Here is an 18,109-nt window from a genome sequence, read left to right as displayed (position 1 = left end):
ATTGATTACATATTGATGTTTATGCATATATATTTATATAAAGCAAAGATTTGAAATGAACAGGTCGAAATGCTGCTAAGTTAGAGTTCAATTAATGTAACATTAATTCATCTAAAAATGGAGTGAAGTATACCTCCAGAGGACGGTTCAGCTCATCCTCTGGTAGCTGTATTGCAGTAGGTGGGATGACTTGCTCTGCAGACACATCCACCCCTCTCCCTTGAATATGTGGGAGCTGCTATAACTAGCCCATGGTAGACACCCAATGCTTGGACAGCCAAAGCGTGAAAAGCTAAAATCCACCCTTTAAGCAGATGAAGGAAGCACTGCCGGGTATCTGTGCTGGCAAATTTAACACTGTTTTGACTTTTGTAAGATTTGTTTTTATCTTACTGGAGATACATTCACTGTTCTACAGCCCACAGAAACTGTGCCCTTCATTTCTAATCAGTATCCTAGCTCTGCTCTTGCAGTGAGGCTGCCCCTACTCTGGGCTTTCCCTGACCTCACTGGCCCTCCTGTGAATCCAAGGGAAAATGCCACCGAAAGACAGCATCGCTGGCAGAGGGCTCAGTATAAATCGGGGGTTTTCCTCCCTTTTCAACTATCTTGAGAGATACGAACGTATTTCTACCCTTCTTTTCAGAAATGACAAAACGAGAAATGGAGAGATTAGGAGGAACTGCTCAGGTATCTGTCTCTAAAAAATGCAGATGTCATGTTGATGACTTACGTGACTGAACTAATGTGTCCAAGTCGAAGTAATTTGGCCTATCTTGTCAAAAGTCATTGGCTCGGTGTCAAAAGAATCAAGACTGAAATGTTAAATTTCTTCACTACCAGGCTTTCCTATTATTATTACTTCGTTGTTTAACCTTAAGCTTATTAATAAGCCTGCATTCTGCCTTTAATTTTGGAGCTATGTTTACATCCAGAGTTAAGTGCAGGCAACAAAACACACCTACGGAATTTGAAGAAAATAATCAGGCCTTTATGCTTTGCATGTATTGATACTGTTTATTTCATTCCAGAGAATGCAGAGAGCAAGAACTTTTTCTTTGCAATGGTAAGGTATTCAGCTGAAGCCATGACAGCTTGAAGCGAGAAGACAGCATAGAGATGATTTCTATTATTGTTTGAAAAAGCAGAACCTGCACACTGAGTATTGCTGCCTTAAGAGAGTGAATTAGAAAGATGCACTTTGCACAAAACAGAAGTTGCAGAGGAAGAAAGGATGAGAGGGGGCAGCCCTGCAAACGGCCAGTGCAGGTACACGCCTGCAGAGAGCTCGACCCCATGCCAGTGTCAGCACAAGGAAGTGAGCTCTGGCACCTGACACACCAGCAACACCCTGGCTCCAGGTCAGGCAGGAATCTGTCGCAGTCCCAGCAGGGCCAGCAGTTCCTCCTGAGGCCCTGGACACCTTTCCTGACTCACACTATCTCTAGCTGAGTTTGCCAGACGCGGGCAGATCTGGGACATGCACTGAGCCTTTCACCTCTGCTGCCATGCCCAGCCTGTGCCCATGAGGTCTGGCTGGGCAGTGTTGCTATTGCTCTTCTCTCCTCTCTCAGGTCCCTGACCAGCCCTGTGGGGTTATGCGTCTCAAGCCTGCAAGGTAAGGAACTAAAACCAGCTGTATCAAGTCAGGGACTGTTCAGTAACCAACCACTGTTCAGTTTCCAAAAGTTTTGACTTAGGTCCTGGGCTCGTGACACATGTTTAGATGCCTGATGCGATGGGGGCCAAGGTTTTCGGGGGGACTTCTAAGCACTACAGTAAAAGCTGCCAGAGCTTTTGCTCTCAGCGCTCTTTAAATAAGAACTCATCAAAAAGCAATGTCAATTCTTCCCATCCGTGGAAAGAGCAAGAACAAAAATCCCACACCACTTCCCACAGGTGCACTCAGATGTGAGAAGCTGAAGATGAGCCTTGCCTGACCTTGATGGCCTCGGAGAGCTGAATGTCCTATGCTGTTATCAGTGAGGCTTTTCCTTTGCTCAGTAGTGCGCTCTTTCCCTCTTCATTAGGTCAATGGACTTTCTTTTCAGAAAGGTTCCTTCCGCAACAGCTATCAGTCTGTTCTCTTTTGACAAGCCAAGACATTACGCCCAATGTAAATTCTTTCAATATTTTGCAATTTTGTGAGGTAGATAGGCCAAAGTTTTTTGCCATCATATTCCAGAGTAAGAGAGGAGGTGATGAAGAGTATAAATCAAAAGATTAAATGGAATGATTAAAAAAATAAAAAAGTCTTAACAATGTAGTGTTTGTCTGAGTCAATGATTACTCGACACTAATTTTTTTGCCTTATTGACTTGCCCTGAAAGAACCAGGTTTCTAAGCCTTTAAGCACTCAGATTAACAAGCCACCCAAATACCCCAGTGAGCAAAACAGGCCAGCTTTACATGGAAAGCTAACAGCATAATCTACTGTTGGCAGGGTCCTACTGACTTCACTAAAATTACTGGAAGGGATGCTACGTCTTTCCCTGTTTCCTTCAATTTCCCCTGTGATGATGGAGAGCTTTGTTGTGTTTCTTCCCTCCGTTATTAATACAATAGTCTTTCTATTTCATGTAAACCATAAGAAGTGGGGGCAAAGCGAAACTGCAAGGCAAATGTCTCTTCTGATTATGTTTCCCATGTGCCATTACAGCTGCTCATCATGCAGTGCAATTTGCTCAAACAGACCCTCATAATCACATCCCTGAAATTCATAAACATGCAATACTTTATCTCAAAGAGGCCACTGGTGGTTACTAGCAAGTGTCCTCTCAAACATACATATTTAATTATATTTACTCTTTAGCTATAGGGGATGTCATATACCGTAGTCTGAAAAATAAAGAAAGCTTGAAATGTTATGTACCAGGTGAAAATATCCCATCGCCACAGCCCCCTGGCCAGCCAACCATCTCTCTCATTTTCCTTAGTGTGACATATTCCAAAAGTACAAACACTGGAGCAATTTCATAGGTGAACCTGAAATGTAGTAATGTCCATATTTAATGCTTTCATCTACAACACTAGTACATCTTTTTGCAATATTACATTACACTGTAGCCACAATATACTCTATTTGGCACTGGGTAGAGTTCTGTTTGACAATACTTTCCACAATCTTCCTTCGGATTGGACATCAAATGTCTAGAAGGAGAAATGCAGAGAGTGCTTGAGAATCCATTTCCACCCGCTTCAGTGAAAAAAATCTTGCCCACCTCTTCCAGGCTCAAGGCTTTGCCCTAAATTCAAGAGATGCTGGGCAGAACCAGCCCTTCGCCTTGCATAAACCTGTGTGCACATCTAAAGCACACATGTCCTCAGTCCTATTCCTAATGACAAGACAGTGCATGAAGCTAACCAAGTACACAAAAATGCTTCCTAGTCCCAAAGTGAAAACTCCACACTTTAAATTCTGCATCTCTTTCTTACAGAAAGCTCTACATGCCCCGAGTATGGATTGTACACAACCCCTCTACATCAATGCAACTGTTCACTTAGCACACCTTTCATTTTACATATTTATGCATGCAAAATGCTAATCTATATATATCTTTCACATATTTTTGGGGGTAGCAAAACCAACATCGTATTAGTATGATGAAATTTTATAGAAGACAGCCTACAAGACAAAGTCGAAAGTCTTTGTGTAAATAACTGTAGCAACCATTTAAAAAGCAGATTAAGTTTTCCCCAGCAGTCTTAACATAAAATTATTCTTTCATTCAGATACAGCAATTAATATTTTAGAGTTTAACCGTTAAATTATATTAAATATTATGGAAAAAAAAATCTGCTACTTACATATTAGTATTTGCTGCTGATGTCAGCCAGTCTGCTGCCAATCCAACCATGTCCAATCCAGTTGAAAGTTGATTAAAATATCTAGGGTGCCCTGCACAAGATGGAAAATGTTATCAAAAGGCTGACGACTCTGAATGAAACTATTCAGTACTGAACATTGTATTTACCTCCGGACTTCTATAGAGAAGGAAGCACATTCAAGGTATGAAACAAAGCAAACAGCAGTAATACATTTCTTGGAAAAGGCAGGATGATTTCTCTTCTTTCTCATTCCAAATCAGTAAAATCAGAGTAATTACACTGAACACAGAATAATGAATTCCAACATTCCCTATTTCCTTTCACTATGCCTTGAAAATTAGCACATTGCTGCCTCACAAAAATTAGCTGCTTTGCTCCCGTTAGTGTGTCACATGTTGTCACCTGGATATGGTTTTGCCTGACTAGGTTGCAAGGCACGCACGAGGACACCATCTGAAGAGCTGCCAGTACATATAACATCAGTGATGAATGGCTAATGATTGTAATAGACAGGGCGAAATGAGAAAATGGAGTATTTTGGTGACTGCTTTGCACATGACTCAATGGCTGATGATTGTACGAAGATGGCAGGGAAGGTGGTGGTCCTTGTCATTTTTTCCCTGTCAAGAGTGCAATTACAAATAGCCTGGCTACCTGCTATTGTGATTTTAAACAAACCCCATGAAAACCAGCACTGCTGCCCCAGCAGACTGATGCACAAGAATATATTCAATGAGCTGATAGTCCACATACTTAGTTAATCTAATTGGCTCCTGATTTTTTTTCTAAAATCCTGCTAGAGATTTTTCTTAAAAATGTGCCCAGAGCCATTAAACTCAGAAACCATTAAAACTCCATTTTTAGTGGTCACTTCCCGCAAGCCCCTGATAAGTGGCATAATTACCGGTACAAATTATAGATGGTTCACAATTACTAAATGCCATCTGACTCAAAGGAAGGAGCCTCTGCTTGGAAAACACTGTCCTGACCTCTAGATCACGAACTGTTATTGCCATCAGAGAAAACAAAAGATAGAGCAAGATGATTGAGGAAATGCAGACCCAGCACTGAGAGAAAACTTATCTTCAGTCTCCTGTGGCCCCTTATCAGGCACAGACACATGGCTGGCAGAACAGCACAGGGGATTGCTCCCCAGCTCCCACGCTGCAGCACACAAAGGCAGAGTAATCAGGCTGAGCTGAGTGGGCAGACCAGAGCTGAGGATATGGGGCAGGGGACACGCACACATGCAAATTCCACTGTGCCCTTAACCTGAGACCAACCCTTTGCCACAGCCATTCAAGCCTGATCATGTTTTGCGCTGAGCTCTCCCCACCAGAGATAGGAACTACCACCTTCCCCTGGTCTGTGCTGCCAACAACAGGCAGCCAAAGTCCCTGAGGCACTGAGGAATGATGCTGAGATCCAGCAGAATGCACAAGATCTGGCCCTTACTCTTAAGTGGGGTTGATGGACCTAAGGCACCCATGCACCCCACCAACGCCACCACAGCCTCGGTGATCCCGTGACAGGGGCTTGGCCTGCAGAGAACCACATCTCCCCTGATGATGGGATTTTTCGAGATTTCTGTATTTATAACTCAAGTTCAGTGCCACAGCTGGCTCCAAGCTGGTTCCCAAATTTCACCAGAAAGCAACAAAAAATTAGAAGCTAAAAGCCTTTACTGGATCCGGGCTACAGGAAGGCTCAAAAAGGCTACAAAAACTCCTGCTTTGGAAATAAATCCACACTGAAAAGCTGGGGAATAGCAGAATTTGTATCTGCATCTGCAGTGTCTCAGCGGCTCTCTGTCAGCCCCATACCCACCCCCAGGCGACAGCCCTGTTGTCACTGCCTGTTTCTTCAAGTGAACCTCACAGCAACCCACCTGCTTTGGGAACCGCCGTAGGGACAGGGCCGGCTGCACGCGGAGGCCGGGCAGCGGTGCCCTGGAGCGAGCGGGGTGGGGGGAGCAGTGCTGTGTTGAGACATCAGTACAGAGAGAGCAGGAGCTGCTGCTGCTGGGCAAGCCCCCAGCACCCACACTTGTGACACAGCTCCCTCCGCTCGACGATGCCCTTCCCTTCTGCAGCACAACTGTAACACATAAGGGCACAGAATGTACTGCCCCAACTGCCCCCAGCCCCAGCTGCAATGGTTTGTCTGTCCATGTGACACCCATATATGTGAGTGAGCTCTCTTCCCTTTGCTTAAAATACAGGCTCCACTGGCAAGGTAAGAAGACTTTGTGAGAGATCCTCAAAAATCACTACCCGGGTGCTGTCTGCCTGAAATGCACATCTTTTGTTGCGGTTGTCACTGAACAAAGAGGTGACTGGGAAAGAGACCGATAGGGTGCGAGGGAGAGAGGTGAAAGTAGGAGATTACTGCTTGCTGTTTGGTTTAGCAGTACACAATGTGTTCACAGATATCCACGGTAAATCGGGACACGATTGCCAAGAACAAGGGCTAAGGCACAGGGACACCCAGGGCCGGTCTTTCCCTACTGAGGGCGGCCTTTGCCCTGCGCACCCTCTCAAACATACACCTGCCTGCACTTCGTCTGAGGCACGGGCATGCCAGCCCAGCACAGCCTCCACAAGGAAGGATGAGAAGGGCAGGCATGGCTGGACAGCACAGATAAGGCACGGCCAGCAGCACTGAGCCTGGCCTTGCTCACAGCCTCACTGCATGTGTGGCCAGCATCAGGGCCTGCCAGGGAGCAAAGCTGGGCCAGCACCAGCTTCTTGCACCCTTCCTGGGGTTTCCAAGCCATTTTTAAATGCTTGTATTTCAATTACTCTGTTCAATTTCAATTGCACTGCACAGTAACCGAATTCTGCATCCATCTTTCCTTGCTTTCGCAGTCATTTTCGTATTCTCTCAGCAAGAATTCTGTCTCTGCTAGTAAAGGGGCAGAAAGTGTGGTTCCCTGAGCACCCCAGCAAACAGTGGCATGCAGACAACACCTGGAGCAAACCGACCACCTGCCCCTTAGATAAAAAATCAGCCATCTGGCTTCTCGAATCCCTGGACCTGAGGATCCAGCTGTGAGGCTAATCTAACCGATACAATTTATTTTACAATCAGCATCCTGGGCCCCTGAAGCCAAACACAGCCCAGGAGGGGCTGTGTCCGAAGGGCTCCTGCGACAGGAGTGGAGACAGACTCTGCTGCCAAAAACTTCACCACACTATCCTTCCTCTGAGGGTAATTCCAGTGTTTTACTCTGAAGCACATGCCGAAGGGCTCCAGGTGTAAATCCCGTGCATTACATGAGGCCCCCCCCGGTTGGGGCTGTCACCCCAGGATGCTGATGAGCAGCAGCAGCCAAATGAGGTGGCTCTGCACCCCTTGGCTGAACTCCATTACGTCGCTGCATTTCACACAACCCCCCCAGCAACCATTCTCAGACCTCAAAAGCATTATCTTCGTTAAAAAAAAAATTAAAATGCCAAGAAGGGAAAGCCTCAGCTATTTAGGGTGAGGAAGAGAAACGGTAACATTGTTTTAAAGGGTATTTTTTGGATGCACAGAATTAAATAGGTCTATTACGTGAAAACAGGGTATGACAAAAAACAATTAACCAAAATCACCTAAGAAACTCTATTTTTTCATTTCCCAGAATCACAGATCCCACGTTTTACACCATTCTGCGCAAACATGTTTCCTAGATCTACCAGACACATAACATGGATCACTGACTGATCGACTTTGTTCCTGTGGACATCATCTATCTGTTTATTTCAACATTTTACAGGCGTTTTGACAGCACCCCAACACATGCATCAAAAAACATGCGGCTGGTCATTTCCACCTCTAAACGAGGATTACACAGATCCTCATAATCTTTACCTGTCTGTTCTGTTCTCAAAAGGTGACAAAACCGGTTTTTTGTCTTCCCCTCAACCTCTAGTCTCAAATCATCTTTTGTCTCTTTCAGTAACTGCTACAAATGTAGTTTAATCAATTTCTCAGTAATTCAAATTCCCACTAAGAGCTCCCCGGACCACATTATTTCCAATGACAGCCGTAATTGCGGCTCCGCTTTCTGCCCTCTCCGCCGCCGTTTATTTAAGGTCGCCCCACGCCGCCTCCCCGCCACGAAGCCCGCAGGGGGGGCACAACAAACCACTACGTGGGGTCCCAGGCAGGCAGAAGTCAACCTATCCCTGCTCTCCCCAGTGGAAAACAACAACAAATGGCTATTAAAACAATTCCGGCTTCGGTTTTATTGCTTGAGCCTAAAGTTGGGACAAACCTCTCAATATTCCTGTGCATGGTTCTGTTAAATTCTCCTATTTTTACGTCCTGCAGGTAAAGGGAGACACAGCAAATGGCTGCTCAGAGCTCCCATTTACAGCATATTTATTGCGATTTTGGCTGTTAAATGGGCTGCTCCCTGTTGCCCCCCATGCAGGGACGACCCCTCCTCGCCCTACTCCCGGCTGCGCCGAGCTCTGCGGCCGCCGCACCCCGGGTCTGCAGGGAACGAGAGGCGACTCCCGGGGCATCACACGTGAAATGGATGAGAAGGAACAGGGGAAAGTGGCGAGGGTGGTGCAAAGGCCGCTCAGCGGCACACTCGGCAACTCCGACGCACAGACACATTAATCTTAAATCGGAAAGGGTGTGCGAGGCTGCACTGACAGCTACAGAGATGGGGCTGCTGGAGTGTTTTATCATTTTGGAAAACGATTTCTGTCGCCGCCAGAAATTGCCTGGAAGTGACAAAATACAGTTGCTGCTTCAATCTTTAACATTTCAAGCTAAAATAAAATGGCGCCTTTAATCAACGGATGAGACCATACAGGGTAGAAAATGAGCGTGGCTATTACCTGTTTTAATTGCATATTTCAGTGTTGTTCTGCAGTTCAATAAAATTTCTTCCAAGGTCTGTGGCTGGTCTGCCAGTTCCCAGTTATATTCCTGGAGCAGCTCATTTGGGTAATGAAAATCAATAACTTTTGTCGATCTATCAAAACTTTTCACCACATACTGAAGTAAAATGTCCACAACGTCTTGTAGGAAAGACATAGTTGTTATTTCTCCGTTGCATGTCGGCAGAAGATCTGGGAATGGAGAAATTTAAAAGTTAACTTCGTTTTACAACCACATACACAGATTTTGGACAAAGGCTTCTCCCATTTATGTTTAGAAAATCTTTTCACTGTGTTGAATAGAAATAGTTTTTGTTTTCATTTAATAAATAAATTGCTAAGGCTGTATTTTAAGGAATGTTCTGAGAGATAACACTTAGGATTTAATAATTTATTTAAAATAACAAATTTTGGCCACAGTGTATAACGGACCAATTTTTAAGACAATGAGAGAGAGAAGATAAACAAAAAAAATGGAAAACGAACCTCAGGAAAAATAAAGATTGAGCAACAAACGCTACAAGAAGCACCCTAAAAACTGTCGTTTGCCTTGCAATAAAATACCTTCGTGGCGACTCTCCTATGTAAGTAACTTGTTGATAATTTAATGCCTTTTTCTGAGGCAATGATGAACAGTCTCTCGGTGCACACAAAGCTTTTGTTTAAGCGCGATGGCTCACTCAGAGCTGGACTGTAGTGGAAGCCCCTAATTTGGGGTGCCCCGGGGGCGGTCAGGCAAACAGCAGCACGAGCAGCTCTCCCCGGCGTGTCCCGGGCTGCCGAGCAAACGAAAGAGTTCCTGGCTAGCGCACGTCTGCGGGGAGCTGGAATCTACTCAGTAGCGGAGACGCTACCTCCAAGGTCACAAAAGATGAAGTACAAAAATACCTCGAATTGAAACAAGTGAGAGAGCGCTCTTTCTCCCTCCTCCCGTCAAATCTTAATTACATCGCAGGATCTTCAAAGGGAAGGTCGCTACTGTCAGTTCCCCTTAGAGAAAGCTGCAGGTTCCAGCGCGCGGGATTTTACTGCTTTGGGGGTCTTTTTCGGGATTTTTTTGTTATTTGGCTGTTTTTTGGCAGATCTGCGAAACGCCCGGCGCCAGAGGGGGCCGAGGCTGAGGGCGCGGAGCTCCGCCGCGCACCGCCGGGCTCCCCCGCCTCCGCGCAACGCGTGCGGAGACGATTTCCTGACCGAATCCCCGGTTTTTTTGGTTAGTTTTAGAGAAGCACCGTGGCCCGGGAGCGCCGTTACCTGTTGAGTGCAGAAAGGCGTAATTCACCTCCGCTTTTTGGCAGGCGCAGGGTTTTTTGTCGCGGTACAGGCCAGCCGCGGCTCCGCTACACCCGGGGGATGCTGCCCTGGCGCCGGTTTCCACGGGCTTCTCGGCATCTCCGTAGAGCAGGGCTTGACAGCGACACGGACAACACGGCCTCAGCACCGCGCGGCATCAACCCCGTCCCCTCGCCCCCCGCCCGGGGCAGGTCCCGCGGCGCTCCCAGGGAGCTGCCGTCGCCTCCCTGACCTTACCGGCAGAGTTTGTTTCCGATCCCTCCCGTGAACTTCTGGCAACCTGACACCAGGCTCTGGCTGCAAGAGAAACTGGAGCGGAGGGTCCGTGGGGCGGGCGCGGACCGGGGCATCTGGTCCGACACCGGGCACCGCTCCCCAGAAACCCCCTGCCCCGCCGAGCTCAGCCGCGCTGGCCCGGGCTGGAGCCGCCGTCGGTCCCCGCCGCCCGCACCGCTTCGTCCCGCCGCTCGAGCTGCCACAAAGGGGGCTTCCGACGACCGGGCAGCGCTGTCACGGCGGAACCGCGGGCCGGTCACGCCCGGCAGCCCGACGTCCCCTACCTGTGCCGGGGCTCTCGGCGGCGCGGAGCCCTCCTCGGTCCCGAAGGGCCAGAAGCCGGAGCCGGGGACTTGCCATGGCGGAGGCGAACCGGCGGGACGGGCGAGGTGGCGGCGAGAGCTTTCAGCCCAGGCGGCCTGAGCGAGTGTGCGTGAGTGTGAGTGTGCGGGTTGTGTACGTGCGCGCGGCTGCGCCAGGGCGGCGGCAGCGAAGGGGCGGGAGCGCCCCGGGCACGCGTGGTGGGAGCGTCCTCCGTGGGCGCCCCCTGGGGCGCGCTCCGCCGAGATGCCGCGGCCGCGCCCGCAGGCACCGCTGCCCGGACGGGGCGGGCGGCGCCGCGGGGGCCTGGGGAGGTGCCCGCCAAGGCGGGCGGCGGCGGAGGCGGCTGCTGTCAGGGGAGTCCGCGCCCCGCAACGGAGGATCGAGGGGCGGCAGTGGGGGCGTGATAGCGCTGGGGGCAGACCGAGCTGCAGGTCACCCTGCGCTGGCGCTGCAGCTGCATCGGGGGGATAAGGCGAGCGAGGTGGCCTGTTGTTGTCTTCACCCCACCGACGACCCCACGACCTCTGCGGCGGCAGCCCGACGGGGTGGGAGCAGGGGACCGAACTCTCCGGCGCCGCCGAGCGCTGAGCGGGACGGAAGGATAGTTTACGCGTCCTGGCGCGGGAGGCCGCGATGCGCCAGCCTTGTGCCCCGAGGGGGGGGCTGGGTCTACGGTGAAGCGTCCTCAGTCCTGTGAGGTGCAAAGTGACGGGAAATACACACACACCTCCACACCCACCCCGCCTCTCACCCTGTACCGGGGCACCCGCCGCACGTTCAGCAGGGCACACCCGGGCAGGGCGAGGCCGGGACAGCCCCTGCCGCCGGCGCCGAGCAGCGGGGCAGTCCCGGGGCGGGGAAAGGACAATCCTCCCGAGCCCACGCCGAGCCCACGCCGCCCCATCGGGCCGCCGCGGGAAGGCGCTGGTGGAAGGGCCCCGTGCGGGGATGGGCAGCTCCCGCTGCCCGCCCTGTTCCCGGGCTGGCAGAGGGGTCCTGGCTCCTACGGAGGTGCAGGAGGATTCTTCCCCGACGCCGCGGCTGCCCGGGGGCGGCCTTTGGCTCCCCCATCTGCTCCCGCGTCCCCGGGCCACTCCCGGGGTATCCTCACAAACTCCCGGGATGGAGACCCTGGTGGAGCTGCCCTTCTCGCTCCAGTCCCGTGGAGGCTGCCGGTCTCGGAAGCGAGACTGGAAGAGCAGGAAAACAGCCATAGCCTTTCCTTCCACGACGTCGTTTCTGAAGCCAAGCAGACCTCCCTCTCCACCCAGCCGGGTCTCCGCGGGAGCCCTTCCCTACCGCGGCTGCCTCTCCTCTGGCACAGGACGGATTTCAAGCCCTAACCTTGGACGGAGGCAGGCGGGAACACGCCAGGCCAGGATCTGGCTCTGCCGGAGAGCCCTGGTCACGCAGGGCCCCCACGCTCCTCGCAGCCAGGCCCTGGGGCTTCCACGCTGTGTTCTGGGAGGCTATCTCTTCACTTTCTGCAGGCACCCACATGGTTACAAGGACTGTCCCCCCGTGAGACCTCACAGAAATGTCTTGGTTTTTCAAAACACTGCCATGGTGGGAACCAGTCTAGGCACCTCTTCATGTGAAATTACAGGTCTGTTTCAGTTGCCGCATCACATTGCCTTTTACATAGACAATAACTCAGCTTTCCACGGCCAGAGGCTGCTGTGAGCCCTTCCCTGCCTTGCTTGTGCCCCACTCCACAGTATTTCATCAGTTCTGGGTGTAATTCAGACACAGCCAACTGTATCACTGCTTTGTGTATTTTTATTTACTTTACTGTTTTAATAATACATGAGAAAGCAACTTTAAACAGATTTCAAAATTTAACAATTTATAGCAAAATTTTACATTGCAGTAAATTTTAATCTGGTGCACAGCCTTATAACTATTTGTAGATCAGGAAGCAATAGTTACCTGTCTCTGGGAAAAGAGCCAAATGTGTGTGTCCATTCAGACAAAACCCAGCCCCTCCCTGTGGCTGGCTGCTGCCAATTGTCATGTTTAGGAGAGCTAAGGAAGGGAGCAGAATCAAGCCTTTATGCTGGCATCATGAAATTTGCCTTCTCTTGCTTTGCAGCTGGGAACATGCAATTACGAATCCTGAAAGGAAGTGCTGAAATTATCTGTGTGGTTTCTGTGAAAGAAGGTCTTCTGAATAGAGAATCAGGGGGAATTTGAACACGGTGGCTATTGCTTTTATTTCCACTAAACTTCTAGTGGAACTGATTAAGAATGATCATTACATTTCGGCAGCAATCAACCAGAGAGTGTAATTCTATTCCTTTCTTGGCACCCCAGAGATTAAGATTCCTAAAAATCTAATGCAAATGAGAACAAAGCAAACACGATATTAAAAGTTCATCACTTAGTCACAAAGCTGAGGCAGAGAAGAGGGCTGAATATACTTCCCATAAATGGACATCTCCAACCAAAGATTATACACACTATATTGACCTTTAAAACTGGCTACTAGTTTTACAGCAAGTCAATAATGAAATAAACTGCCATAGCATCCTATCCAATTAATCATTTGTGTTCATTTCTTTTTAGAGGGACACTTGGCCACAGACAAGTAATCCCAAAATTTAGGCATTGTAAACTAAAAGGAGCAGAAATTCCCCTATGGTGCTCTTGTAATCTTTTTTTTCATGTAAAACAATTTATTAGAAACAATAACTGTTTTCTGAAGGTGCTTATGGGAATTTTAAAGCTTATCTAGGGAACTATGAAGTAAATGATTATTTTAATTGGATGAGTGATGAAATGAAAAAAAGAAAATGCACTGACAAAAGTAAACTAGATTTAAGATACTTAATGTCTAATAATTTTAGGATGTAGCAATGGTACCCAAAAGAAAGCTGATTTTTATATTAGGGTTTTTTTAAGAATATGATATGTGACTGACAGTGTCCCTTTGCAATGGTGTTGGGCTGTAAACCACAGTAATTCAAATTCACATGAACACACACACTGTAAACTTGAAACATTGAAGATTTAAAAAAGAAAAAAAGGAAGCACATGGTATAAAACGATAAAAAAAATTATGCTAATAAAAGCCAAATGGCAGCAGGAACAGCAGCAGCAGCTAGAACTGCTGGATAAGGCGCCGGCGCTGTGAGGTCTTCCGCAGCAGTCGTCTGTAGTCATAGGGATTATCTTCAGCTTTACTCTCTTCCAGGGGTCTTTCTGCAATCCTCGACCTAGGGATTAAGCACAGAAGTGTTTTAGAAATTAAAGTCAAAACATTTACATTGGCAAACACTCCTAATCGACTGCTTAACCTCCAGCCTCGTGGGAGAAAAATAAAAGGAGAAAGAAAGAAATCAATTGACTTTGCTAGGCCTCTTCCTGTGCTGCACAGAGCAGGCACCTAGGAACAAACACATTATATGCTAAAAGCAGATGAACACTGAAGAACAACATGTTCTTCTATGAAGGGGACATAATAAAAGGACATAAAACCATTGAGAACTTGGGGATCCTTTGCAGTAGCGTCTGCCTGATGGTTACTGAAGCAGATTTGGTTGGCATAAATTTGTTTGCTCTGTTCTTAACCTGCCAGTGGAGCTCAGTGTAAGTGTCCATCTATTTTTTTTTCTTTTTTTTTTTTCACATGGCAAGATGCATTTTGGAAGTCCCTCTGACAGTCTGGAATGGTGACCTAGCACCAGCTGTTATAATGGAGCAAGATTAAAAATAAAACTCAGTTATTTAAAAAATGAAATAATCACAAAAAATTGTAGTGTTCTACACTAAAGATGCATTCCATCACTGGTCCTGTACCAGCGCCAAAGATAAACTGCCAAATAAAACTTCACTTCTGTAGATTGAAATGGCTGTAGTTTTTAGATCCAGATGACCCCATTCCAGAGATATTGAAGTCCAGAAATGTTTTAATTGCATTCATATGCCCTCTGAGACAACAGTTTAAATTTAAAAGTTACACAGGTTTTGTTTCACTATGGCTAATTAGGATGCAATCAGAGAAGCACACAGTAAAAGGTAAATTCCTTTTACTAAGCTCAGTAAAAAAACCTCTCATTCACCTAAACTAGACCTCAGGGTGACAGATTTGGTGTAATTAACCACCTTAGAAATGCAACATGTTCCAAGGAATGTAAACTATACGGTAATTCCCTGATGTTATTATTTTTAATTCCATGCCTTCACAACACCTTCCTAAAATTAATTTAGATCCTACCTAAAAAAAGGCCAGAAATAAAATATGTGAGGGGCACAAAATGAACATTCTACATTCTAAATGTTCTTACAAACATTTTCTCTATTATATAGATACATTTTCAAATCAGCAATCATCCCATACTTAGTGTTTCCCTTAAACCTTTGACCTAGATAATTTTCCAAGTTTTTCTTAACTTTATAAAGACACAAGAATATACAAATATATTAAGATATATAAATATGTGTTTGTGTGTGTAATGTGTGTCGGTGCATTGGCAAGAGTGAGAATTTCCTTCCACTCAGAAGTGGTCACCCTCTATGAAGTCTACATGGGAAGAGAGGAGGTTGAGTGAACCCTCCCTTTAGGGTTTTTCTCCTGACTGTCCACTTTGATGAGGTGCACCACAGGCACACATGCTTACAGGAGAGCAGGAAAAGGAGGCAGTCATGCTGGAGTCTTACCTGCAGAAAATGTACAGAATGTTTGGAGCACGACCACCCTATTTAAAACCTAACTGATCAGAAATAAATTTTTTAGGTTCTGCTTCAGTTTAATTTGATTTTAGATCAGAGATTTACAGCGTAATGTCTGTCCGTCTCATCTGGCCCTTGGGACACCAAAAACTAGCAAGCAGGCTGAACACCAATCACACTGGCATTTATCTCTCCTGTATGAAGATGGGAAATTTTCAGCTATACACTTTACAAGTTAATTTGGCAAGATTCCATGACTAAAAGAATAGATTTATGTCTAATTTAAAGTGTATCTTTTTTTTCTTTTTATTAATATTTTGAATATCTCAACAAGGGTATACAACATTTATTTTTTCCTATTACTATTTTGTATGAATTACCGCTCAGTAGTTCTTAAAATTGAAGTCCTGCGCTCACTTGGGTGTCTCTTCCTTCTTGTGGTAGAACTGCTGTCCTTTGAGGTGGAGTCAGCAGATGAAATTTCTTGGTAGTAGATATCTAAATCTAGCACTTTGCTCAGACTGTCAGTAAATAAGAACACTAAGTTAACAGTTTCACTTTTCAATTTTACATTCAACATTCAAAAACAAGGTAACCAAATACAATTATCAGTTCTATTTCTGTGTTGGGGATCTAAGGGAAAATATATATAGGCACAAAAAATCAGTTTCTGAAGCGTGACTGCTGTATAAAATGCAGATACTGAGAATTTTGAAATGCTAAATACTTTTATATATTCATAAACGAGACATATAGGACTGAAATTGTTTGGATTTGCCATTATACTCAGTGGAGAGGCATTTTTATGGTGTAATTCATCCGACCTATTTTAGATATCTCTTTGAGCAAGAGATGAATCATTTTCCTAAAGATTATTATTTTTTCTCTAACTACAAGAAGAGAGTCTAAAGCAACTAGTTCAGGTATAAATGTCAATAATGCAAATGTCTCTTATTTTGTTAGGTGAATGCTATCCAGGATATTATATATACAGAAAAAAATCAATCCTGACATCTAGTTTAGAATGGCTAGGGAAAAAAATAATATCCTAAAAGCAATCTGAAAAAAGAAGTCCAGAATTCAATTCTCAAATTGGTAGAAACCAGAAATAATTAATTCATTTCAATTGCTATGTTCCAATGATACAGAGTCAGCATATGAAGGAAGATGCCGTCAGGAAAGTGGTTAACTAGATTTGAGTGAAACCTAACTTAGGCCAAAAAGAGAAAACACTAGATTTTGGTGGGTCTTAATTTTGTTTTGTTTTTGTTTGTTTGTGGGTTTTGTTTTTGGTTTTTTTTTTTGCTAAACTGGAGCCAATAGGTGTGAAATTTTTTCAGGTTCCAAATGACATCAGAAAAAAAGCTGAAAGAGACCAGACATGGGGGACATGGACATAAGGTCAATCCCTTAAGCTGTGGCATGGTCAAGTGCAATTTAAACTGTGGTTGAACGAAGCTAGATGCCCTGAGCACATTTTATATGCATTTAATCATAGAATCATAGAATAGATTGGGTTGGAAAAGACCTCCAAGATCATCAAGTCCAACCCCTGATCCAACTCCAATTACTATATCATGGCACTAAGGGCCACGTCCAATCTCTTTTTGAAAACCTCCAGGGATGGTGAATCCACCACCTCTCTGGGTAGGCCGTTCCAATGCCTGATAACCCTCTCTGTAAAGAATTTCTTCCTAACATCTAACCTAAACCTCCCCTGGCAGAGCTTGAGCCCATGTCCCCTTGTCCTATTGTTGGTTGCCTGGGAGAAGAGACCAACCCCTACCTGGCTATAACCTCCCTTCAGGTAGTTGAAGAGAGTGATGAGGTCGCCTCTAAGCCTTCTCTTCTCCAGACTAAACAACCCCAGCTCCCTCAGCCTCTCCTCGTAGGACTTGTGCTCAAGTCCCTTCACCAGCCTTGTTGCTCTTCCCTGGACCCGCTCCAGCACCTCAATATCCTTCCTGAACTGAGGATGTCATGTAACATCCTTTAAGATACATATTTTAGCTATGGTGTTTGTATTCTGCAACCTCAGCCGAGGACAGCGCAAAGAGCCCTTTCATCTTGCATCTATGAGCAGGCTGCCATCCCATGCACGCTGTGGTGCCACAGCAGTGTCACTCAGGGGGCACCACAAAAGCTTAAGTATAGAAACAGAAATAAAATAAAGCTATGATGTACGTCAGGAGCTGTGAACCACATCTACAGGACACATAAGGATCCAAGATGCAGAAGGGCAGAATATACCTATCGCTTCCTTTTTCTGCAGAGATCCATGGAAATAGGTTAGTTACACTGTGAAGAAAACACCTATGTTTGAAATTTCAAGGGCTACTCTTCTTTACCCGTTATTAATAATTCTTGTTTTAATTTTATCATTATTTCCAAACAGTCATATATTTTTAGGAGAGAATTTTAACAGTCTTTGTATTTTTGCTAACACAAAAAACCTGGTTGCTCATTTGCTTTGACTGGAATTTTAAGCACCTTCAATTATTTTCTGTGTCAGAACTATCTTTGATGTGGACCTTAACTTATTAGAATGCTTGTGTTGCCATGGTAAAGGGCCATGTTTTACTAAAACTGAAGGACTGAATTCTATAATGGATTTTAGTAGTTGAAAATTGTGTATTTTAACTTTGTATACAATGTTCTTCCTGTGAATCACCAAATTACTGTTCTTTTTTCAATGCTTTGTTCTCCTGGTTGAAATACAGCTAAAAACTATCCTAGAGTATTAAAGGACAATAGTAAGATAATGAAAAAAATTACCTTTCTTTTCTTGGTTTCCGTTTTTCATCTTGTATTGATTTCTAAGAAAATAAAAATTAATT

General features: G+C 45.9%; 2 protein-coding genes across 7 annotated transcripts in view; both read right to left on the bottom strand.

Annotated features, from left to right (window-relative positions):
- GAD2 (glutamate decarboxylase 2) overlaps positions 1-10,822 on the bottom strand; it is a 41,681-nt gene extending 30,859 nt beyond the window's left edge. Inside the window, exons 1-6 of one of the 2 annotated variants that reach the window (XM_032691593.1) lie at positions 10,562-10,822; positions 10,241-10,298; positions 9,963-10,116; positions 8,667-8,900; positions 3,808-3,898; positions 2,873-2,985 (exon numbers count right to left, since the gene is read on the bottom strand). In XM_032691593.1, coding sequence (XP_032547484.1) covers positions 2,873-2,985; positions 3,808-3,898; positions 8,667-8,865 — 403 coding nt within the window. In that variant the 5' untranslated portion in view covers positions 8,866-8,900; positions 9,963-10,116; positions 10,241-10,298; positions 10,562-10,822. Of the gene's footprint in view, positions 1-2,872; positions 2,986-3,807; positions 3,899-8,666; positions 8,901-9,272; positions 9,381-9,962; positions 10,117-10,240; positions 10,299-10,561 lie in introns of those variants that run through there. The other variant, XM_032691584.1, reaches the window with a different exon arrangement.
- Positions 10,823-13,165: 2,343 nt separating this feature from the next.
- MYO3A (myosin IIIA) overlaps positions 13,166-18,109 on the bottom strand; it is a 117,139-nt gene continuing 112,195 nt past the window's right edge. For 3 of the 5 annotated variants that reach the window (XM_032709229.1, XM_032709237.1, XM_032709256.1), the window contains 3 exons: positions 18,048-18,088; positions 15,653-15,793; positions 13,607-13,816 (listed from right to left, as the gene is read on the bottom strand). In XM_032709229.1, coding sequence (XP_032565120.1) covers positions 13,702-13,816; positions 15,653-15,793; positions 18,048-18,088 — 297 coding nt within the window. In that variant the 3' untranslated portion in view covers positions 13,607-13,701. Of the gene's footprint in view, positions 13,817-15,652; positions 15,794-18,047; positions 18,089-18,109 lie in introns of all 5 variants that reach the window. The other 2 variants (XM_032709222.1, XM_032709246.1) reach the window with 1 other exon arrangement.

Source organism: Chiroxiphia lanceolata, chromosome 1 (genome assembly GCF_009829145.1).
Source record: "Chiroxiphia lanceolata isolate bChiLan1 chromosome 1, bChiLan1.pri, whole genome shotgun sequence".
Lineage (NCBI taxonomy): Eukaryota > Metazoa > Chordata > Aves > Passeriformes > Pipridae > Chiroxiphia > Chiroxiphia lanceolata.
Note: the sequence above shows the minus strand (reverse complement) of the source record. Positions and strands in the feature narration are given on the sequence as shown.